Here is a 25,497-nt window from a genome sequence, read left to right on the forward strand (position 1 = left end):
TATTAGTTACTACCACTATTGTTACTTTAGCATCACCCACTGCTATGACTGTTGTAGAACTATTACTTAGCACAACTATCACTGGTTGGCTCAGGGTGTGCATAGTCTATATGTCAGTCTGATAATCTAGATATGTTTCTAATTTTTTTCCAATTGGTCTCATTGTTTAATTTTGTGCAAATGTTTATCAGCTGGTGTTAAGAACAGTCCTTTACAGTGAGATAGCATGGGTTGTGAGGTGGTAAGAGGATGAGAGGGGCTATGAAGGGAGGGTAGAATGAGGAAGACAGGAGGACTTAGGGGAAAAAATGGAGGAAAGGTGTTAATGGAAGCATGTGGACATAGGCTATTTAAATCATGTTCATGTGAAATAGTTCTCTGTAGCATGCAGAATGGTGTATACTAGAATAATCATTTAAAAAAACTAATGTTACATCAAAACTCTGACACAGGAAATACAAAATTGAAAAAGTAGAAAAAGAGCACAAACAGCACTTTGGTTATTAGTCCCACTTTGAGATTGAAGATTTCAACTGGTTAGTGGAGTGAACATAATGTCAGGCTTTGTCACTGTGGCACAGAAGTGAACCAGCACTACATTATTGGACTACCTCACAAACCGTCCACAGTATGTGAGGTCTTGGGACTGTCAGATACAATAGTTTGCAGGGAACAGTCCCGGCTTCTTCGCTTCACCCTCTACACTGCAGACTTCGCACACAACCACCTGTCACCTGCAGAAGTTCTCTGACTCTGCAATCGTCAGCTTCATCACTGATGGGGACGACAGAGTACAGAGAACTGAGGCAGGACTTTGTAAACTGGTGCCTGAGGAACCATCAGATCAACACGGAGAAGACCAAAGAGCTGGTGGTGGATTTCCACAGGCAGAGACACTCCCCTCTGACACAAGTGGACATTGTGATGACATCTTAAGTACCTGGGTGTGCACCTGAACAATAAACTGGACTGGTCAGATAACACCACTGCATTTTACAAGAAAGGTCAGAGCAGACTACCTCAGGAGACTGGGGTCTTTTGCAGAGGGCACTCCTGAGGACCTTCTTTGACACTGTGGTGGCATGGCTGATGCCACCACAGTGTCAAAGAAGGTCCTCATCTTTTATGGGGTGGTCTGCTGGGGTAGCAGCATCTCGGCTGCAGACAGGAAGTGACTGGACAAACTCACAAAGAAGGCCAACTCTGTACTGGGATGCCCCTTGACCCACTGCCCGCTGGAGGTGGTGGGAGAGAGGACAATGATGGCTAAACTGTCTTAAATGAACAATGACTCCCACCCCATGAAAGACACCAACTGCACGGGAGAGCGATATCACAGATCCTTCCTGTCTGCAGCTGTCACTGTACAACCAGCACTGGTCCCAGTAGTCCCCACCCACCACAACCCCCTAACCTGGACAATTTGACAGACTCCATACCAGTATTACTGTAGTGCTGTAAATGTCACAATCATTTATTTCTACTGTTTTTTTGTACTTTTTTAAAAAATTTTATTGATGCACCTCCATTTTACTGTCCACTTGCCTCTGTAATACTGCAATTTGTTTCCCCATTGTGGGACTAATAAAGGAATATCTGATCTCTTATCTTATTGCTGAACCCTTATGCATGATGCCAATGTTGCCATAGAAACATGACAACTGAAATTACATACTGAGAGAGTAAGATGTTTTAGACTCACTGTAGGAATGAACACAAGTTCAGCACTGATCAATCCATATTCACCCCCCCAATACATTAATACACACACTCACACCTTTTATGGTTGAGTTTCACTTCCTTCTAGTGGAGGCACCAGGACCTGCTTCCACAAACATTACTGCTGTAAGGCCGAGCTCAGTTCAAGGAAAGTCACAAAGAAAAAATTGAGGGTTTCTTCAGACCAAAGAGCTGTATTTCCATGGCAATAATAAATGTCATCTGCTGATAAAAGGGCAAGATAGTTGCCTTCAGTTACTGTTACGATGTCCTTGTTTGTTCTAGAAGGACAAGACAAATCTGAAACCCTTCCTTAGTCTTAAGGCTCAAAAGACCCATAATATACATCAAAGCACTGAAGAACTAGATTTGTGCAATATTAGTTTAGCCTGTCGGAATTTGTAAAATGTAAAAGCCTGTGTCAATGTGCCTGCTGAACTGACTGACCTCAGTAACAAACTAGAGCCCACTCAGAGCCTCACACCTCAGAGGTACACTGCCCTCTACATTTAATTCAATAATAGAACATTTGTGGACAGTTTAAATAACTGAATCAATCAATCTTTAAATCACAACAAAAGTCATCTCAAGGAACTTTACGCATAGAGCAGGTCCAAACCATAATTTTAAAGAGACCCAACATTCCCACATGAGCAAGCACTTGGCGACAGTGGCAAGAAAAAACTCCCTTTTAACAGGAAGAAACCTCAAGCAGAACCAGACTCAGAATGGGGGAACATCTGCCTTGACCGCTTGGAGTAGAGAGGAGAGGTGTTTGGTGTTTCTGCACCACTGGTCAGACCCCATGGTCCTCACATAAACACTGACTATACTGTGGAGCCCTGATATAAGTACAACTGATGACCTGATAACTTATATGAATATGAATCACTAACCCTTAATTCACGATTCATTACTTATGATGATAAAGATGAGAGAGGCGTCCAGGTGACTCCTGGAAAAAAAGCACTTTGTGCCAGATAACTCTAATCCTTCCATAAACTGTTTTGCTTTGATTTGTTTTCATCATACAACTACAATGAACTATAAACATGGCCTGGGGCAGGCTCAACATTCTGAGGCTTTTATTGTAATCTCTGGTGATTTCAATTGTGTCACACTGGATTCCACCCTCTCTGACTTTCACCAATTTGTGGACTGTCCAACAAGGAAAAACATTAGATCTTATGTATGCAAATGTGAGAGATGCATATAGTGCCACCCCCCTGCCCCCACTGGGGAAATCAGACCACAACCTAATCTGATCTTGGAGGAGACCCTGACAATGTCATTTAGACACAAAAAGTGTCTAAATGACATTGTCAAGATCACTGGCGTCAAGCTCAATGACCTTTGTCCTCTTTGGAAGATGCAAATGATCCAGAAGGCTAATAGAATAGTGTGCCAAACTGATCACTGGCTTCATAACCAATTTGTAACCATGCCCTCAGGCTGGCATTATTATGTACCAGCATGCAAAACAAATCGTTATGCAAATTATTTTATTCCTTCAGCCATAAGGCTCAAAATGCATAACTGATCTTGGTTCTTTGCATCTGGCTTTTCACTGTGTGTCATTGGTTGGTGCTGATGTTGTGAGGATTATGATGCTGTTAATATGCTTCATGGTGGATGACAGCTGCTGTATCTATGGTTGTTGTCTTTTCTCTTATATCTTATTCTATTTTTTATGAATGGGCTGACTGTAAAAATGAATTCTGATTCTGATAATCTTTCTCCAGGCAAAGTACAAGCCACCAGTGCAAAAGCAACTCACAACCAGCTGGATTAGATTGTGAGGTAAATTTAAAAAAGCATACTGCTATTTATGGATGACATGACAAAGTTCACTTAAAGTAAAAGTTTATTGAATCATAAATTAGGTTGTATTAACTTGGTCTGCCAATGCAAGTGGCTGAATCCACACACACAGCCAAACATCTGTTACAACACCTGGCAAACATTCTCATGTCATACCTGTGAGAAGTATTAGGAGGCAGAGTGGAACAGCTTGTGATGAGATGTCTAGAGTAAAAAATATGGGAAATTAATACTGCAATGAAATCTGTCAATTAGCACTAGGATCTGTGCTGCAGTGATGTCCCATACATCATAGACATTCTGGACCTATTAACTCCTCCTGAATTACTGTTGCATACATTTTTATTTAAAAAAAGGCTCTTGCAAGACACTCCAATCACAAAAAAAAGAATCACTGGATAAGTGTGCTTCCTCTTGGTTTGTTTGATTTTGTATTTCTATTTGTCAAAAAACAAATCTCTTACTACTGATCAGCTCATTGTGAAAATTAGAGCACTCTTTTGTTCCCTCACATCAATTCATTGACAAACATCAACGATAATGCAACAACTTCCAAATGTCTGAGTGGCAAAAATAAAAATAAAAATCTCCATTCTTGATTCTCTATGTAAAACTGACAGACTGTTCATATAAGTTTATAACAGATGCAGATCCATTGCTTCTCTTTGTGTCTTCATCACTTCTTTTTGGCCAGTGACAAACTGAAAAAGAACAGCAAAGTTAATTAACCAGCACTATCACACTGCTGCACAGAGTAGGTTTCATCACTTCTGTCCATGTTACTGTAAGTGAGAAGTTTTTTGTGTCTATTTTATTCGAAATATTGTTAGGATCTAATGTTTTTATGCCATTGTGTTAACTTATTTTATATATTGTTATGTATGATTATTGTGATGTTTCAGTCAGAAAACAAGGGCTAGATTTTTTCCCAATATTGTGGTTCTTCTTTGAATGATCCATAATTGATTCTTGAGATAGAGATTGATTTTTGCATTTATACCCATACTCAGGAACCATGTGTCCATGTTATGTGTATGCAGTGTTTACTTTATAAACTGTGTTATTATAATGTGAATAAAAGGCTTATTTTAAGTTTAAAGAGTAATGTAGATAATTGAAGTGGATGCACTTGATTAAGTTGGAACGGCAAGTACTGAGTCCATGCGTTGCTGTATGTGATATGCATAATGATGAAGTCTTGCTAGTGATGTAGGTCTTTTATTATTCTTGCTTCACTGTTTTGCACATGTAGGCCTAAATAATATAGATGTGTCATGTTTGAGTCTTTTTGCATTTACTTAAGAAAAAAATCCTTGGTTCATAACCCTTCAGTTATATAACAAGGAAATGTGCTGACAATCCAGCCTGTAATGTTAAAGGAAACAGTGTTGCTCACTTGTTGAATGTAGAAATAATTTAATTTCCAAGGGTAAACTGAGAAGAACTTTCTATAACAATAATATTTATCTGATGCAACTGAGTCCAGAATTGAATCAAACTGAAATGAATGGATACTGGACAGTGGATCAAAATCAAATGTTAGATCAGTGGCGAAATCCAGCCCTACAATAAATTAACTACCTAACTAAAGGTAACCCTTGGAGTTTTGTAGTAAACAGTTATCTGTACTCACCAAAACTAACTGTCTGTCACCGTTAGCTAACAGACCAGAGATCACTTCTAAAAACACACTCTTTGGTCCAGTTTACAGTCCTTTAGTTCTAAATCTAACTAAACTCGACTAAATTATACAGTGATTATGAGATGTTGTTCAATTACATTAAATACACTTTATCCAATTTATCTGAAGAACACCATGGGCGGTTGAAAAAAATAGAAAAATCCATCATGAATCATGAATTAACAGTTTTTTGTCAAACTTACTTTGAAAAGGTCAATAAAAAAGGTTTTTGTGTGTGACGGTCTGTATAGGATGAATGACATGAGAGAAACTAAATCTGTGTGTGTGTGTGTGTGTGTGTGTGTGTAAACCTACTTGTCAAAAACTGTATGGTCTTGTAGGTTCAGGACCAAACTTTCAGCATTAAGGTACACCTTGTTCTGAGATGATGCCACCTGGAAGCAGACACAACAGCCATCATTATCATCTTCATCATCACCATCATCACTATCATCACGACCATGTTATATCTATGTTAATTTTGAACATGTAACAAAGAAGTAAAAACAAAAACAAAAAACTTAAACAGTAAACATACACTGTAAACTTTAAAACAAATTCTCATAAACAATATAAATAAATATTATATGTCCAAAAAAGAGTAGGAAGCAGTAGACACTAGTATGGTACTACCCCTTCTTCATACACTATCATCACCACCATTGTCATCATCCCTGGCATACCATCATCATCTTTATCACTATTACTATCACACCATACAATCAAGTTGAAATCAGTGCAACAGTCGTAGAAAGTAAAAGACAGTGACAAACAGTAGCAGGACTGCAGTAGACAGTAGTAGTCTGTAATAGACAGTGGCAGACAGTAGCATGCAGTATTAGAAAGTAGTTCATAATAGCAGACTGCAAAAAACAGTAACAGACAGCAGCAGACTGTAATAGACAGTAGCAGACTGTAATAGACAGTAGCAGACTATAATAGACAGTAGCAGACAGAAGCAGACTGTAATACTGTAATAGACAGTAGCAGACTGTAATACTGTAATAGATAGTAGCAGACTGTAATACTGTAATAGACAGTAGCAGACTGTAATACTGTAATAGACAGTAGCAGACTGTAATACTGTAATAGACAGTAGCAGACTGTAATACTGTAATAGACAGTAGCAGACTGTAATAGACAGTAGCAGACTATAATAGACAGTAATACTGTAATAGACAGTAGCAGACTAATAGACAGTAGCAGACTGTAACAGACAGTAATACTGTAATAGACAGTAGCAGACTAATAGACAGTAGCAGACTGTAATAGACAGTAGCAGACTGTAATAGACAGTAATACTGTAATAGACAGTAGCAGACTAATAGACAGTAGCAGACTGTAATAGACAGTAGCAGACTGTAATACTATAATAGACAGTAGCAGACTGTAATAGACAGTAACAGACAGTAGCAGACTAATAGACAGTAGCAGACTGTAATAGACAGTAGCAGACTGTAATACTGTAATAGACAGTAGCAGATTGTAATAGACAGTAACTGACAGTAGCAGACAGTAGCAGACAGTAGCAGACAGTAACAGACAGTAGCAGACTGTAATACTGTAATAGACAGTAGCAGACTGTAATAGACAGTAACAGACAGTAGCAGACTGTAATAGACAGTAGCAGACAGTAGCAGACTGTAATAGACAGTAGCAGACTGTAATAGACAGTAACAGACAGTAGCAGACTCTAATACTGTAATAGACAGTAACAGACAGTAGCAGATTGTAATAGACAGTAACAGACAGTAGCAGACAGTAGCAGACAGTAATAGACAGTAACAGACTGTAAGAGACAGTAGTAGACTGTAATAGACAGTAGGAGACAGTAACATACAGTAGCAGACTGTAATACTGTAATAGACAATAACAGACAATAACAGACAGTAGCAGACTGTAATAGACAGTAACAGACAGTAACAGACAGTAGCAGACTGTAATAGACAGTAGCAGACTGTAATAGACAGTAACAGACAGTAACAGACAGTAGCAGACTGTAATAGACAGTAGCAGACTGTAATAGACAGTAACAGACTGTAATAGACAGTAACAGACAGTAGCAGACTGTAATAGACAGTAACAGACAGTAGCAGACTGTAATACTGTAACAGACAGTAGCAGACTGTAATAGACAGTAACAAACAGTAGCAGACAGTAGCAGACAGTAATAGACAGTAACAGACTGTAATAGACAGTAACAGACAGTAGTAGACAGTAAGAGACAGTAGTAGACTGTAATAGACAGTAGCAGACAGTAACAGACAGTAGCAGACTGTAATACTGTAATAGACAGTAACAGACAGTAACAGACAGTAACAGACTGTAATACTGTAATAGACAATAACAGACAATAACAGATAGTAGCAGACTGTAATAGACAGTAACAGACAGTAACAGACAGTAGCAGACTGTAATAGACAGTAAGAGACAGTAGTAGACTATAACAGACAGTAGCAGACAGTAACAGACAGTAGCAGACTGTAATAGACAGTAGCAGACAGTAATACTATAATAGACAGTAGCAGACAGTAACAGACAGTAGCAGACAGTAGCAGACAGTAATAGACAGTAACAGACTGTAATAGACAGTAACAGACAGTAGTAGACAGTAAGAGACAGTAGTAGACTGTAATAGACAGTAGCAGACAGTAACAGACAGTAGCAGACTGTAATAGACAGTAACAGACAGTAGTAGACTATAACAGACAGTAGCAGACAGTAACAGACAGTAGCAGACTGCAATAGACAGTAGCAGACAGTAATACTATAATAGACAGTAGCAGACAGTAACAGACAGTAGCAGACAGTAGCAGACAGTAGCAGACAGTAATAGACAGTAACAGACTGTAATAGACAGTAACAGACAGTAGTAGACTGTAATAGACAGTAGCAGACAGTAACAGACAGTAGCAGACTGTAATACTGTAATAGACAATAACAGACAATAACAGACAGTAACAGACTGTAATAGACAGTAACAGACAGTAACAGACAGTAGCAGACTGTAATAGACAGTAAGAGACAGTAGTAGACTATAACAGACAGTAGCAGACTGTAATAGACAGTAGCAGACAGTAACAGACAGTAGCAGACTGTAATAGACAGTAGCAGACTGTAATAGACAGTAGCAGACAGTAATACTATAATAGACAGTAGCAGACAGTAACAGACAGTAGCAGACAGTAGCAGACAGTAGCAGACAGTAATAGACAGTAACAGACTGTAATAGACAGTAACAGACAGTAGTAGACAGTAACAGACAGTAGCAGACTGTAATACTGTAATAGACAGTAACAGACAGTAGCAGACTGTAATACTGTAATAGACAATAACAGACAATAACAGATAGTAGCAGACTGTAATAGACAGTAACAGACAGTAACAGACAGTAGCAGACTGTAATAGACAGTAAGAGACAGTAGTAGACTATAACAGACAGTAGCAGACTGTAATAGACAGTAGCAGACAGTAACAGACAGTAGCAGACTGTAATAGACAGTAAGAGACAGTAATAGACAGTAACAGACAGTAGCAGACTGTAATAGACAGTAACAGACAGTAGCAGACTGTAATACTGTAACAGACAGTAGCAAACTGTAACAGACAGTAGCAGACTGTAATACTGTAATAGACAGTAGCAGACTGTAATACTGTAATAGACAGTAGCAGACTGTAATAGACAGTAACAGACAGTAGCAGACAGTAACAGACAGTAGCAGACAGTAGCAGACAGTAATAGACAGTAACAGACAGTAGCAGACAGTAGCAGACAGTAAAAGACAGTAGCAGACAGTAACAGACAGTAACAGACAGTAGCAGACTGTAATACTGTAATAGACAGTAGCAGACTGTAATAGACAGTAATACTGTAATAGACAGTAATACTGTAATAGGCAGTAGCAGACTGTAATAGACAGTAACAGACAGTAGCAGACTGTAATACTGTAATAGACAGTAGCAGACTGTAATAGACAGTAATACTGTAATAGACAGTAATACTGTAATAGGCAGTAGCAGACAGTAATAGACAGTAACAGACAGTGGCAGACTGTCATAGACAGTAACAGACAGTAGCAGACAGTAATAGACAGTAACAGACTGTAATAGACAGTAGCAGACAGTAACAGACAATAGCAGACTGTAATAGACAGTAACAAACAGTAGTAGATAGTAATAGACAGTAACAGACAGTAACAGACAGTAGCAGACTGTAATACTGTAATAGAGAGCAGCAGACTGTAATAGACAGTAGCAGACTGTAATAGACAGTAACAGACAGTAGCAGACTGTCATAGACAGTAACAGACAGTAGCAGACAGTAGCAGACTGTAATAGACAGTAACAGACAGTAGCAGACTGTAATACTGTAATAGACAGTAGCAGACAGTAATAGACAGTAGCAGACTGTAATACTGTAATAGACAGTAGCAGACTGTAATAGACAGTAGCAGACTGTAATAGAAAGTAATACTGTAATAGACAGTAGCAGACTAATAGACAGTAGCAGACTGTAATACTGTAATAGACAGTAGCAGACTGTAATATACATTAGCAGACTGTAATAGACAGTAATACTGTAATAGACAGTAGCAGACTGTAATAGACAGTAGCAGGCTGAAATACTGTAATAGACAGTAGCAGACTGTAATAGACAGTAACAGACAGTAGCAGACTAATAGACAGTAGCAGACTGTAATAGACAGTAGCAGACTGTAATACTGTAATAGACAGTAGCAGACTAATAGACAGTAGCAGACTGTAATAGACAGTAACAGACAGTAGCAGACTGTAATACTGTAACAGACAGTAGCAGACTAATAGACAGTAGCAGACTGTAATAGACAGTAACAGACAGTAGCAGACTGTAATACTGTAATAGAGAGCAGCAGACTGTAATAGACAGTAACAGACAGTAGCAGACTGTAATAGACAGTAACAGACAGTAGCAGACAGTAATAGACAGTAACAGACTGTAATAGACAGTAAGAGACAGTAACAGACAATAGCAGACTGTAATAGACAGTAACAGACAGTAGTAGACAGTAATAGACAGCAACAGACAGTAATAGACAGTAGCAGACTGTAATAGACAGTAGCAGACTGTAATAGACAGTAACAGACAGTAGCAGACTGTAATACTGTAATAGACAGTAACAGACAGTAACAGACAGTAGCAGACTGTAATACTGTAATAGACAGTAACAGACAGTAACAGACAGTAACAGACTGTAATAGACAGTAACAGACAGTAATAGACAGTAACAGACAGTAGCAGACAGTAGCAGACTGTAATAGACAGTAAGAGACAGTAGTAGACTATAACAGACAGTAGCAGACTGTAATAGACAGTAACAGACAGTAACAGACAGTAACAGACAGTAGCAGACTGTAATAGACAGTAACAGACAGTAATAGACAGTAACAGACAGTAACAGACAGTAGCAGACTGTAATAGACAGTAAGAGACAGTAGCAGACTGTAACAGACAGTAGCAGACTGTAACAGACAGTAGCAGACAGTAACAGACAGTAGCAGACAGTAATAGACAGTAGCAGACTGTAATAGACAGTAGCAGACAGTAATGGACAGTAACAGACAGTAGCAGACTGTAATAGACAGTAACAGACAGTAGCAGACTGTAATACTGTAATAGACAGTAACAGACAGTAACAGACAGTAACAGACAGTAGCAGACTGTAATAGACAGTAACAGACAGTAATAGACAGTAACAGACAGTAACAGACAGTAGCAGACTGTAATAGACAGTAGCAGACAGTAACAGACAGTAGCAGACTGTAATAGACAGTAGCAGACTGTAACAGACAGTAACAGACAGTAACAGACAGTAGCAGACAGTAATAGACAGTAGCAGACTGTAATAGACAGTAATAGACAGTAAGAGACAGTAGCAGACTGTAACAGACAGTAGCAGACTGTAACAGACAGTAGCAGACAGTAGCAGACTGTAATAGACAGTAGCAGACAGTAACAGACAGTAACAGACAGTAACAGACAGTAGCAGACAGTAATAGACAGTAGCAGACTGTAATAGACAGTAGCAGACAGTAATGGACAGTAGCAGACAGTAATAGACAGTAACAGACAGTAATAGACAGTAGCAGACAGTAATAGACAGTAACAGACAGTAATAGACAGTAGCAGACAGTAGAAGACAGTAACAGACAGTAGCAGACAGTAACAGACAGTAGCAGACTGTAATACTGTAATAGACAGTAGCAGACAGTAATAGACAGTAATAGACAGTAGCAGACAGTAGAAGACAGTAATAGACAGTAATAGACAGTAACAGACAGTAGCAGACAGTAATACTATAATAGACAAACAGCAGTACTAACCGTCTTAGCGATGTTCTGTGCTGCTCTGATTCTTCTCAGCTTCAGGTAGCCTGGGTTCTTCGTCACTGCTCGCCCCAGCTGACAAATACAGTTTTTGTTTAGTCAGCATGTTGCCATTCTCATACAACATGAACATGAATGTGATGCAATGCAGAAAATGGCAGTTTACTTTTTTCTTCTCCAGATATTTAAATTCCTCATAGTTAATAAAACTGCTGTGTTTGTGTGTTTTGATTGTGTTTTAAATAAAAGTAGATTGAAAGGGTTTTGGAGTAACTTGTATAAACGTATGTGTTAATAAATGAATAACTATTGGTGCATTCAAATGAACCAGTCTTTGTTAGAAGCATGAGACCCCCAAAATAGACTGCGTCTTATATACAGGTGCGACTTATACACAGTTTTTTACGGTATATGTCTACTGAAGAGACAACAAAAAGATGAAAACATCAGATCTGTGTGGAGCAATGAGGAGACTGTAAACGAGACCTCAAATGAATATGATGAAACAAACTAAAATGTTACATTTCCGTTGCATTTACTACATTGGTTTTTCTGACTAGAACATTTGTACTACCAGTCATTTATGTTGATATAGGCATACCTATAGTGGATAGTAGCATATATCAATTCAAATCATCTTGGCATTTCCTGAAAAATCTGGTTAGAATTTGAGCTACATTTGGATGGAAACCTGGTTATTTGTACAGTCAGTCAGTTAGTTTACCATTTTGGCAGCTTCAGCCTCTCCCTCAGCCTGGATGATCTTCTGTCTCTGATCTTGTTTGGCTTTCTCCACGTAGAACTGGGCTCTCTGGGCCTCTTGCTGGGCTAAAAAAAACCACACACACACACATACAGACACAATTAATGAGTTCTTAGTACAGATTTAATTCATTTTAAGACTTTGTCAAAAGCCTCCAAAGTAAACATAATACATACCATTTCTAAGGCAAGAAACAATTCTACAAACAAAACAATAACCTTGTTTATGGAATACATCTGTCAGTGAACATAGTTACATGCAGTGAAACTGCTGTAGTGGACAGACTGCTGTTTGCTTACTCAGTACAAACTTTACATGAGAATGTAAATGAGAACTTTTCTTGACATTTTCTCAGTTTTAAGTGCCTTCAAACACTGTGCTGTTATTCAGCTGGCATTTCATATAATCCAGAATCATGGATATATGTAGTCTTTGTGCACACACTGGGGTTGCACCAACTGACAATCATATCAGCTGTTAACAATTGAAAAGACAGTGGCCTGCTGATTATAGAGACCATTTTATTTCATTCTTTCATAGTACTTTTAATCATTGAGTCTTTGTCTTAGCTAAGACAAATGGTGAAGAGCCAGCCATGTGATTGTCTGTTGGCTCAATCAGACCGAAACAACATGTTCTTCAAAAATCCCAGGTTTCCTTCTTAGCTGTATAAACAATTCAAACATTTTTGAATTGTTTATAAACAATTCAAACATTTTTGAATTGTTTAAATTGAAGCTCAACACAAAATAGTCTGAGGTTAATGGAGCTGTTGAACAACACACCAAACATGTAGTCAGTCAGTGTGAGCCTTTATGTGGTATTGTGAGCCTTACCAACTTGCTTGGCCTCTACAGCAGCAGTGTACTGGCTGCTGAAGCTCAGCTCAGTAATGGCCACATCGTCAAGAATGATGTTGAAGTCTTTGGCTCTCTCAAACAGCTCCCTGCGGACCAGCAGGGACACCTAGACAACAACACATACCAACAATATTCAACACAGGTATGGACTGAACTCTGTGGCAAACCTTGAGACAGTGGTTTGTAGTCTAAGTATATTGGCTTGCATTAATCTTTGAGGTGTTTGGACATCTTTCTGACAGTGCCACAGTGTCATTATATGCTTTGCAATATTACTAATAGTTTCCAGTAAAGCTTAAACATTGATTATTACATCACTTGATCATGAGAAACTATACATACCAATAACTATCACATCTGTATCTGCTGTTATGCTGTAGTGAGAACAATACCTGTGCTCTCTGCGTGATGAGCTGTGAGGCGTTGAACTTTGCCACCACTGACTTAAGGACCTCATTGACAATGGAGGGTAAGACTCTTTCATCATAGTCCTTCCCCAGCTGTTGGTACATAGTTGGTAGGTTGGATGCCATGGGTCTGGACAATACTCGCACCGCTATGTTGACCATCTGCAGATCTGCACACACACATACAGAGATTAAATATTTTACAGAAAATTAAGTTCTGTCTGTTAGAAGTTTCCTCCCACTCTTTTGTGTTTGTGTGTGTGTGTGTGTGTGTGTGTGTGTGTGTGTTACCTTTGCTGCCAGTCAAAGAGGATATCTTCCTGGGTCTGGCTCTGATATCATAGACAATAGGGTACTGGAACCATGGCACCCTATAACACAGACGCTAATTAAACACTCATCAGTTTAAATACTGAAACCAGTCAGTTCATCAATCAGCTGATCTTACCTGAAATGCAGCCCCTCAGCCAGAACAGTGTCCATCTGCATCCCTCCGATCCTGTTGAAGATGACGGCCCTGTGACCACCCTCCACTGCTCGCCAGACACACACACACACACACACACACACACACACACACACACACACACACACACACACACAGAATATGAGATTAACTACCACTGGTAAAATATAAGCACTGAGAAAGATTCAGTGATTATGGCTTTCTGTAAAACTGGAAGCATGAAGGTTGAAGAGGCCTAGGAATAATCCCTTAGGGAACTTCACATCAGTTTATACTCTTATATGTAAGGATGCCCCCAAAACCCAGTTATTAGAAACCGGTTCTAAATTAGTTGTAACTAATTATTTTTCAAGGAATCACACCACAAACTTTATGATTAAACTCTTGCTCAGTTGGTAGAGAACCAGCTGAGCAACTGCAGCAAAATGTGCATGTGTAACCACAACCATGGAATAAAAAAAAAAATCAACAATTCGATTTTAAGTTATGTATGTATAAACATAGCACAAAAAGTAAGGAAATTTGTGTTTGGTAGAGTATTTCTTTGTTGTAACAATGCTGCTTGGCAATAAATCTTATACGTTTGGAAAGCCTGTTTATTTCCCTTTTAAATGGAGCCACATTAGTAAAGAACATGCATGTGTGGGATGAACAGCAGAGCTGAGTATGTGGGTTGCGCCCATGAAAAATATGTCGAAATCTTCTCTGCCTTCTTTGGTAGAGGTAGTGTGATGGTGTGGGGCGGCATCTTCCTCGCTGGAAAACATACATGCAAATACATATATGTATATACATTTCCTACATCACCTAACCTCTTGGAGTAAGTCAAGAAACATGCACCTGCACTAGTCTAGATTAGTAAGATTGAGGGTGCTATGAAAACCAAGAATGCATCAAGAAATTTCAGAGCTACATAAACAAAGAGTGTCCCTGTAACTTAGTAACTCACTCTCACAGCTGCCTGCGTGTGCACGGTGCAAGACAAGAGGGTGAGACAGTGTGCTGCTGTCAGAACAGCCACTGACTAAGACTACCTTGAGCAGCACACAATATTCAGAGCTGCATGAATGTTCATGAACCCTTTAAAATTTGTTCTATTTCTAAAAGGTAATTAGATTTTTAGATTTAAGTCCAAAAAACTAGATAAAGGGAACCCAATTAAACTAACTAGACAAAAACAATAAATGTATTAGTTTATTTATTGAGGAAAATTATCCAATCTTACATATTACGTGTTTCGTCTCATAAAAGTTTGTGAATCCTTACATTCGAAAACCTTTTGCAGCAATAACAATAACAACCAAATGTTTGTACTAACTGTCATTTCTCGTCGCTGCTCTCTGGTTGCTACTGTATTCTGCCTCTCTGTTCTGTGCTAAAGGTCCGGACACAGGGGGACAGAGTTGCTCCACCAGTAAACAGCTATAGGGGTATTAAAGGTAAAAGGTGTTAAATGGTGACTTTCACATAGGTGTTCTCTTAAAAGCCTTTAGTAGTTTAATCCTTTTTAAATACATACTCATCTGTGTTCACTATCTAAGTTACACTAAAGTTAAATTGTGTTCAGAAGACTCATTCACCTCTCAACTCTTGCAATGTGAGACAGTTAAACTGAAACACAGGATGGACTGATGCTGCAGTGAATGAAGAGAGGGAGAGCTGACAGTAAGAACCTCCAATCAGCCTTGGCGTGCTGTTTAACAGCACACTGCAGCGACAGTATCCTGCTTTGGTCAGTTCAGTTTAAAATGAGAGATATTTCCATTGGTTCAATAAATCAACTATGATCCTGATCCACTTCTAAGTTCGTGCACCTGAATGATGCATTTGACTTTCTTCCAGGGGAGCATGCCCCCGGAACATCCTAGAGGGTCGGATTGAAGTCCACCCACCACTGAGCATTGAATGTCAAATTCTCATTGGGAGCTGAGGCCCTCTAAAGTTCTGATCCGTGAATCGCCCATCTACTGGTTTTTGGTATCTGTTCTGGCGAGGTTCCAAGTGGGCTGAGCCATACTAAAATGTGACATCAACAGACTGCCGGCCACTGATTGGTCAGAGAGAGTCGTGAGCGTGGCGTCCGACGTAAGAATCGAACCTGCCATTTTTAAATACCAGCAAAAGGGTTACAGAGATTCAGCTTTCTTTTCACAGGCTGAGCAGCAAGTGCACCATCACCTCCATTGTTTATGTTTTTGTGTCGCATATAAAACGATGTCACAGCAGTTTGGGGCAGCTGTTCTATGACGACCCTGTTCATGTAGAGGAGGTACTATGAAGTAATGGAAAATGACCTGCCTGGTACCAAAACTGAGTAAAGTCGACTCGCGTAGTGCTAGAACTGTATAATGGAAAAGCGCCAAAACCAAGTAGAGTCGAGCCGAGTCGAGAGACTCTTCAAAAGCAGCCCAAACCTTGACACTGCCATGTTTCACATATGGGATAAGATTCTTCTGCTGGAATGTAGTTTTGTGTCAGTATGCCTGATAGACAACTGGTGTCGTAATTCTTTAGAAATGGGTTTGGAACCCTTTCCAGACTGTTAAGTATCAGCAACTCTTCTTGTAAGGTCCTCTTTCACAAACTTGTGTAGTGAAGCTCAGACTTTGACAGTGAAAATAAGGAGGGCCTCCCAGAATCAAACCTGATTGTCATCCCATTGATTGAAACACTCAACTCTCATTTTCCCTTCAGAGTAACTGATAATCCGAGAGATTCACATACTTAAGCCACACACAAATATGTAACACTGGATCATTTTCATTCTTTCATTTCATTCTCAATAAATAAAGGTGTAAGGTTTTTGTCTCATTTGTTTATCTGTCTCTTTATCTGGTTTTGGGACTTGCATGGAAATCTGATCATGTATTAGCTCATAATGATGCAGAAAAAGAGAAAAATCTAAATGCTTTGCAAACTTTCATCAAGCAAGTCTGTAATAGATTTGTGTCTATTTCTCACTTTCCCCCTGATGGTCTGAATAAGCCACTGCTGCTGCTGCTGCACAGCGCACTGTATTCTCTGTCCATGCACTGACACTGTCTGCTTTTTACTCCCTGATGTTATCAGTCATGGAATATTAAAGCTGGGTGTGATTACTGTATGAGTGTGTCTTTACCTGTGTAGGTGGCTTCTTTAATGCCATATGCCAAAGCACCAGCTCCAAGCAGCAGCTTCAGTCCTAATCCTGCCCCTCTGCCACCAGACGAAGATAGCCGACCTGCCAGATCTCTCAAGTGCTGGACAAAGCGCTACGGTTTATGCATGTGTGAAGATGAGAAAGTGAAAATGAAAATAAGATCATAGTCATACCCTCAATGAGTGACTTTAGAGTAGTGCTGAAATTATTTGTCAATTAATTGATAACTGATTTGGTAACTATTGCCACAATCAACTAGATTGTGAACAAAATAAAAAATAAATAACAAACACATTCTGCCAGTAGAAATGCCTCTGAGCAGGATACAGTACACAGTAGAAATACACAATGCAGGTTTTTACTCATGTGAAGAAGTTTGTCAAACAGGTAACAGCTGCAGAGAGAAAACACAGCTGCTCTGTCAGTGATAACTGTGTATCTTTATTACTACTATCACAGTGCACATATGTGCAGAAATAAACTCCATCAATAGTTGCTACAGCTGTTGAAGCTGGCTGACAGCTGATCCAGCAAGATCAGCTGCTTCAACAGAAACAGAAACAATGTCTCATGTATCTAAAAACATATTTCCTCGTTTCCTTTCTCATCACTTGGTGTCCTCGCGTCTCTCCATACATCCACAGTGGGAGAGAAGAAGACGTAAAGAAAAGATACACGTGAGGGAAATGTGGATGCAATTTAAGAGACTTGAGTCTACCGAACTGCTCCAGTCTGTCTGTTTAAACCCATAGACTGTATATAAGAGGTTTAAACGCATAGGATAGATAGAACATTAGTTTGTAACAGTCACGTCAGGTCGTACAACATGACCTTGCTATAACGCCGTTACAAAGTACTAGCGGAAACAACCGCAAAGACTACTGGGACATGTAGTTTAGCAAGTCACCAGCAGAGTCAGAACGTGACAGTCTGACTGGCAGAAGCTGGTAAACACTGAGCTGGTTAACAGAGTAAACTTGAACTCATTAACAGATAACTGATGACCACAATGTACAAGCATCACTACATTCAGCTTCCTCACACCTCGTTTTATAAAAATCATTTAGCATTTTAAACACTTACACTGGGCTCCTTGTTCGCCATGCTGCTACACGTCAAACGCCAAGGTCGAGACGATCCCCCTTCCTCGTCAACCGCAAAGACTACTGGGACATGTAGTTCTTTTTTATCCCAAGCGCAAGAAATATTTTAAACACTTCCAAACAAGCAAAGCACAATACGCACACGGGAACTTGTATGCACTTATATTTTTATACCTTTCATATTTTTTTAATATTTATGTATTTTATCTATTTTAAGAATGATTTTATGGCGTTTATGGATTCAATGGTTTTTATGTAATATCTGTCTCATGTATGGCTGTTATTGGTGAGCCAAAGATCATTTTCCACCATGGTGGACAATAAAGTAGCCTACTATTCTATTCTATTCTAGTTTATTGTAGTCTAGTTTATTCTAGTCTATTCTATTCTAGTTTATTCTATTCTATTCTATTGTATTCTATTCTATTCTATTATTTTTCACTTGAATAGACAATAATGCCACTAGAACTAGAATCATTGTTAATTAATGAATTATTAAATAATAGAACAGAACAGAATAGCATAGAAACATTACACAGTATGATAGTATTACTATTAATGATAATAGCATGATTAAGTGTTCTTGCCATGACATGCAACGCATATTAAATGTTATATGTGTACTGTAATTATATAATTTATTATAATGGCTAGTGTGCAACAACTTGAAGGAGGTCCAGCACAGAGTAGTAACAGAGTGAGTACTGTGTATACTGTAAGCTTATAGTTGAAGTCAGTCAGAAAGACAAAACATAGAACCACCTTAAGAAACTTGATGAAAGAGATGCAACATGTTGTGGTAAATAAAAATGTAATAGTGTTACAACATTTTATGAAGCTTTGTGATTCTAAATCTGTCTCCACTTGACTGGTCTGTCTCAGGACTGTAGTCCATTCACTTCTAAACACTTTGACACTTGAGCTTCCTGGTCTTTATGAGCACACCGCCATCTTCTACTTCTGTGGAAATCTAGTCAAACTCTCTCAGTCATGTCTTTTTTCTCTAAAAAGATCAGTAACTGTACTCTTCAATACAAAAAGGAATACAAAAAGGAGGCAAACAATAAAATGGTGGACAAAGTATAGAAATGGCTGTTTGATGATGAAGGTTAATGGTTGAATGCTGATTAAGTTGAGGTTGATGAAGATAGTGCATTAAATGTTTCAAACATTTCAAGGAATTCTTAGAAATTCATCTGAATTTTGAGCATCCTTTTAAATGATAAAAAGTATTCAGGTAGGTTTGGGAACAATTCACTAGATGGCAGACTTGAAAACCTATAGATGGTTGTCAAAACATGAATTCATATAAAGGTCTACACAGAGCCAAATCTCTATTACAAGAAGCACTTTGGTAATGGCCTGTCAGAGAGGCAGAGGTTGTCAGTTCTCTGCAATCTATTCCTTCTATATGAAAGGGCATTGCACTGTGATGAAGCAAACCAGTAACATCGGGGAAAGCAATATTCCAGCTTGTTTTGAGGATCATCCAGAAAAACAGGGATAATGTTTAAGGAGGGAGATATTCGATATTCATATATATATATGTAGATGGAGGCAGACTTCCAAGAAATACAGTTAAGTCCATAAATATTTGGACAGTGACAGTTTTTGGTAATTTTGACTCTGTACATCACCACAATGGATTTGAAATGAAACAATGCAGATGTGATTGATGGATGGTTTCAGCTTTAATTTCGAGAGGTTGGACAAAAATATAGTTTAAAAATGTTAGGAACTGTAAGCATTTTTATACACACTTGACTTAAACCACACAATAAATAAAATGTAAAAAATGTTCATTTAGTTGAGAATCCTTTGCAGGCAAAGACTGCCTGAGATCTGGAAGAACATCATCACATGCTTTGTGATGCTCCTTTACTGCAGCTGTCTTCAGTTGTTGTTTGTTTGTGGTTCTCTCTGCCTTAAGTTTTGTCTTCAGCAAGTGAAATGCATGCTGGACGGGGTTGAGATCAGGTGACTGACTCGTCCATTGTAGAATATGACACTTCTTTGTTTTAAGAAACTCCTGTCACAGTGTGTTTTGAGCCATTGTCCATCCATACTGTGAAGCGTGGTCCAATGACCTTTGCTGAATTTGACTGAATCTGAGCAGACAGTATATATCTCTATACACCTCAGAATTCATCCAGCTGATTCTGTCCTCTGTCCTTCTGTCCTTCTGGCCTGATTACACAGTGAGCCACCTGCTTATCTGGCCAAGCTTGGCAAGTGGTTGTGGAATCCTGGTCGTGAGAGATCCTCCTGATGCTACATCTGCTGCCCCTGGGATCTTGGGAAGCAATATCATCCGTAGATGTTATTGGGAACTCTTTGCAGTGTATGGTCCCGCCCTTTTCGGCTCTCCCTCAGTGGTTCAAGCTCCAGGCCCAGTCCTCAAAGCTCTGCAATGGTGCCATCAGGTTGCCACAGAATGTCAGGGGAACATCATTGGGACCGCCAGGGTTCGGGGCAGGCGGGCAGTACGCATACCTGGGGGAGTAATGAAGCTTGTGGCAACCACTTGTCCAGAGCAGCTGGCAGGTCAGGCCGTGCTGTTTGAACCAGCAGAGTCCGGCCTGGCAGCAGGGCTGCTGGCTTCCCCTTGTCTTGTCCAGGTTGTCTGCGGTAGCACTTACATCCCAGTGGTCAAAATGGGGACGACTGACGTCCTCCTCTATCCACGTACTGGCCTTGGGGTTTTAACTAGTGCCCAGGTCGTCAGCTTGCCGGCTGGTTTGACAGAGGTGAGGTCCACTACAGCATCAGTCTCTTCCCAGGCAGCTGCTGGTGTGGCATCAGGCGGGGTGGAAGCTGCAGACCTATCTGCCTTAGCAGAACAAGAGCAGATGGAGGTGCAAAGTCTGCTGCAGAAATATCATGCAGTTTTCTCCAACCACGATGGTGACTTGGGTTGTACCAACCTTATCTCTCATGAAATCCCCTTGCTTGATGACGCTCCAGTGAGACAGCGGTACCAACGGATTCCTCCCTCTGAGTACGAGGAGGTGAAGGCTCACATAGATCAGTTACTTGAAGCCAAGGTGATCCGGGGAAAGCAATAGCCCCTTTGCTTCCCCCATTGTCCTTGTGCGTAAAAAGGATGGTAGTCTCCGTATGTGTGTTGACTACCGCCTACTTAATAGCAAACACGGAAGGACGCATTCCCTCTACCTCGCATTGAGGAAAGCCTTGATGCCCTTGCGGGAGCTCGCTGGTTTACCACCCTGGACTTAGCGAGTGGATATAACCAAGTCCCTGGGGCCTCCTTGAATGGAATCGCATGCCATTCGGCTTATGCAATGCCCCCAGCACCTTTCAAAGGTTGATGTTTGGGGATCAACAGTGCCAATCCTTGCTTCTATATTTGGATGACATTATTGTATTCTCTTCTTCAGTCTCACAACACCTGCAGCGACTGGAGGTGGTACTTAGTAGGCTGCAGAGGGAAGGCTTGAAGGTCAAACTTGCAAAGTGTGCCTTTTTCCAGCAGGAGGTCCGTTATCTGGGGCATATCATCTCCAGTCAAGGAGTTTCTACAGACCCTGCCAAGATTGAGGCAGTGGCAAAATGGCAGCGTCCCTGCCATGTGCAAGAGCTGCGCTCGTTCTTGGGGTTCGCCAGCTATTACAGGCGGTTCGTTGAGGGGTTCACTAAGCTGGCAGGTCCCCTACATAAGCTGGTGGCAGAACTCGCAGGCACCCGGTCCAAGCGAGGCTCTGGGCGGGACCTGAGCTCTGCATGGACACCCCAGTGTGAGCAATTTTCTGCCCTTTTGGAGGAAGCTAAGCCTACTCATGACATGAGGCAGCAACTTCCTACTTCTGCATTGACACTCCTGATATATTATGTATATTGTGCCGCTGGACGTTTCGTTCGGATGGGGGAGTACCTCCAGCTTGTCCTACCTGCTGTGGAAACACTGACTCAGTTGCACCAAGACCATGGTCACCAGGGCATCGAGCGCACCACTGATGCGGCAGCGCTGCTACTGGCCGGGGATGTCTGCCGAAATCAAGCAGTGGGTCCAAACATGCGAGCGTTGCCAGGTTGCCAAGGACTCGGGGTCAGTGCCCCATACTTTCATGGGTCACCTACTGGCATCTCAGCCGAACGAGATTGTCGCCATCGACTTCACATTGTTCGAACCCTCACGGAATGGATTGGAGAATGTTCTGGTAATGACTGATGTGTTTAGCAAGTACACAGTGGCAGTCCCAACCCGGGATCAGCAGGCAGCAACTGTGGCTCAGGTCTTGCTGACCGAATGGTTTTTCAAATTTGTTATCCCAAGTCGTATTCATTCTGACCAAGGTCGAAGCTTTGAGAGCTCCTCGATTCAACAGCTCTGTCGCTTGTATGAGGTAGATAAATCGCGAACCACTCCTTACCTACCATCCAGCCGGCAACGGGCAGTGTGAGCAATTTAATAGAACTCTTCATGATCTATTGCGGACGTTGCTAGCCTCCCGGAAGCGGGATTGGGTTTCTTGTCTCCTGCAGGTGTTGTTTTGTTATAACACTACACCACATCAAAGTATAGGAGAGTCGCCCTTCTCTTTGATGTTCGGGCGAGAGCCTAGGCTTCCCGTGGACTGCCTTTTGGGTTGGGTCCGAGACCCTGAGCCAGGGGAAGTGCAGGACTGGATGACAGAACATCAGGAAAGGCTCAAGGTGGCCTTTGATAATGCTCGTGAGAGGTTGTTGGCTGCTGCAAGCCGACGGAAAGAGCGGTGGGCCAGCTGGTCTACCTCCAAGACTGTGGTGTTAGGGGTCGGCACAAGCTCCATGATAAATGGAGCTCAGTGATTTATCAGGTGCTGAAAGTCCCATCAGGCGACGGAACGGTTTATACCATTGCCCCTGTGGAAGAGCTGCATAGGGCTCGGCAGGTGCACCGAGACATGCTGAAGGCCCAGGTCTTGTCCAGTGCTCGCCCCCCTAGAGTGCCGTCTCCACCTGCTTCAGCAGCACTGGCAGACTCCGGTGATCCGTCTAGAGATGGTGAGGGGGGTGAGGGCTCTCTCTGGCGTGCCCAGCTTTTTCGCACCAAACGGGTGACTTAAGGTAAGCATGGGTACTGCCATACATTTATTTTACATATATTTTCCATGGGGCATAATGGTATGATAGCTGCCGTTGTTTGACCACTTTACAGCGGTGTCGGCCGTGCCGTTGTGGCGTGCAGTTGTGGGGATCTTGAGGAGTGGTGTCTGCTCTCTGCCCTCACCGTGAATTGGTAATTGCGTGTTGGGCACGGTGCTAAGCTCGCTTTGCTCGGGTAAGTTTGCCATTATTTACACCAATGATCTGCTATCTTAAATAGCCATTTATTAAAGTTGTCCTGTTCCCTGCCTGCTATAACTGTCGAGGCCACAGGTTGTGCCTCCTCTCCTCCGGCGCTCGGCGTGGGGATGCAGTGTCCAGCCCAGGGACGTGCACCGCTAACTGGGCAATCTGGGAGACGGCTTTTTACGGCCACCAGCCGTGGTGCTGTCGCTCCGTTTACTGCTATTGTTGCCACTGGATATGGTCTGATTTAACGGGACAATAAATCTCGTTAGTGTCCGCTGCTCACGCAGCTTTTGGGGCTTATCCTGTCACCACAACTTTTGTTTGATTAATTTCTTTATTTACTATTTTTGTTTATTGGTTTAGATTATTTTCTTTCTCGTGTATTTTTTTGTTTTCAGCTGTGGACCTGTCTGTAATGTGTTCTGTGTATTGGTGGATGGTTTTTGCCCATTGTGTAGTAGATTTTATTGTTTTGTGTGTGTGTGTGTGTGTGTGCGTGTGCGTGCGTGCGTGCATGTTAGTATTAATCTCTTTTAAATTGTGCAATTTACATTTGCCTGAGTGTCCCTTTTTTTCCTGTATGCGGTATTATAATTGTTTTCTTTTCTTTTCTTTTCTTTTCTTTTCCAGGACAGGAGCTGGCATAGTGTGCGGCAGGCCCCCGGGTGGTTGTTCCCCTCGCACTCCCCTTCATTTGGTGTGACACGTGGTGGTTTGGTTTGTAGTTCTCTTTGATTTGCATTATTTTCCTTCGCCCCCTTTGGTTTTGTGTAGTCTGTCGCTCAACCTAGATCCTAGCCCTGTTCCTGTTATTTATTGGTTGATTTATTGATTTATTATTTCTTTGTTACCGCAATTAATATAATTTTGGTTGTTTGGCACTCACTGTATTCACTGTATTAGCATGTCATTTTAATTATTACAATTCTTCGTTAATAAATTTTGTACATTGTGAAGTCCGTCTCCATCCTCTGTGAGTGAATCTGCATGACCTATGGGTTGGTGTATTTCCTGGGTGTTAATCCCAGGTGGCGTAGTTGATAACTCTCCCTCATTTGGCCAACAGGTGGCGTAGTCCGACAATTTCCCCCTCTCCATTTTTGCCACACATGCATGCCCAACCATCACATTGTCTTTACAGATGATGTGGTATGCTTTGGATTATGAGATGTTCCAAGCCTTGTCCAAACTTTTTTCTTCCCATCATTCTGGCTCAGGTTGAAAAGAAAGCTGTTCCTGAACTGTGCTGCTTTTAGAAGTGTTTTTTTTTTGTCAAAGTCTAAACTAGCCCTGTTTCACCTGCATTGAGAGTTCTTTATATTGCATGTTAGGTTCACAGGAACAGCTTTCAAATGTAAAGACCACACCTGCAATCAACTCCATTTTGACATTTTACCTGTTGATTGATGATGACATAACAAAGGAATTGTCCGCACCTGTCCATGAAACAGCTTTAAAATCAGTTGTCCAATTAGTTATGGTCCCCTCAAAAAGAGGGTGGGTGGAGCTGGGTGTGAATACCCTCAAATTAAAGCTGAGAGTCTGCACTTTAAACCCAGATTCATTATATAGCTGTAAGTTGAATTTGTGTCAGTGTCCTAATATATATGGATCTAAGTGTAGGTCAAATCTGGACAAAATACCCAAAACTTCCTACATGATTAGAAACCATGGAACAGAGGACAAACATCAAACATCATTGCTGTGCCCAAACTGTCCTTCCAGACTCAGCTCCTGTCTCATGGAGATCACCTAAATGCCACTAGAGACCACTGCATCTTAGACTGACACTAAATCTGCTGCATGTCATAATGTTTAAAGCCATCAAGTGTGATATAGCTCTTTGTATTACCAGACAACACTTTTGTATGTTAGATATT

General features: G+C 40.8%; 1 protein-coding gene across 1 annotated transcript; it reads right to left on the minus strand.

Annotated features, from left to right (window-relative positions):
* Positions 1-3,565: 3,565 nt before the first annotated feature.
* Positions 3,566-18,356, minus strand: phb2b (prohibitin 2b). The gene is made up of 10 exons (XM_053321773.1): positions 18,303-18,356; positions 17,199-17,331; positions 14,063-14,147; positions 13,906-13,985; positions 13,600-13,784; positions 13,184-13,313; positions 12,309-12,412; positions 11,582-11,659; positions 5,537-5,616; positions 3,566-4,241 (listed from the first exon to the last, which is right to left on the minus strand). The coding sequence occupies exons 1-10, from the start codon at positions 18,321-18,323 to the stop codon at positions 4,217-4,219; spliced, it is 921 nt and encodes a 306-aa protein (XP_053177748.1). The 5' UTR covers positions 18,324-18,356; the 3' UTR covers positions 3,566-4,216.
* Positions 18,357-25,497: the final 7,141 nt, after the last annotated feature.

The sequence above is a fragment of the Scomber japonicus genome, chromosome 7, assembly GCF_027409825.1.
Source record: "Scomber japonicus isolate fScoJap1 chromosome 7, fScoJap1.pri, whole genome shotgun sequence".
Taxonomy (NCBI): Eukaryota; Metazoa; Chordata; class Actinopteri; order Scombriformes; family Scombridae; genus Scomber; species Scomber japonicus.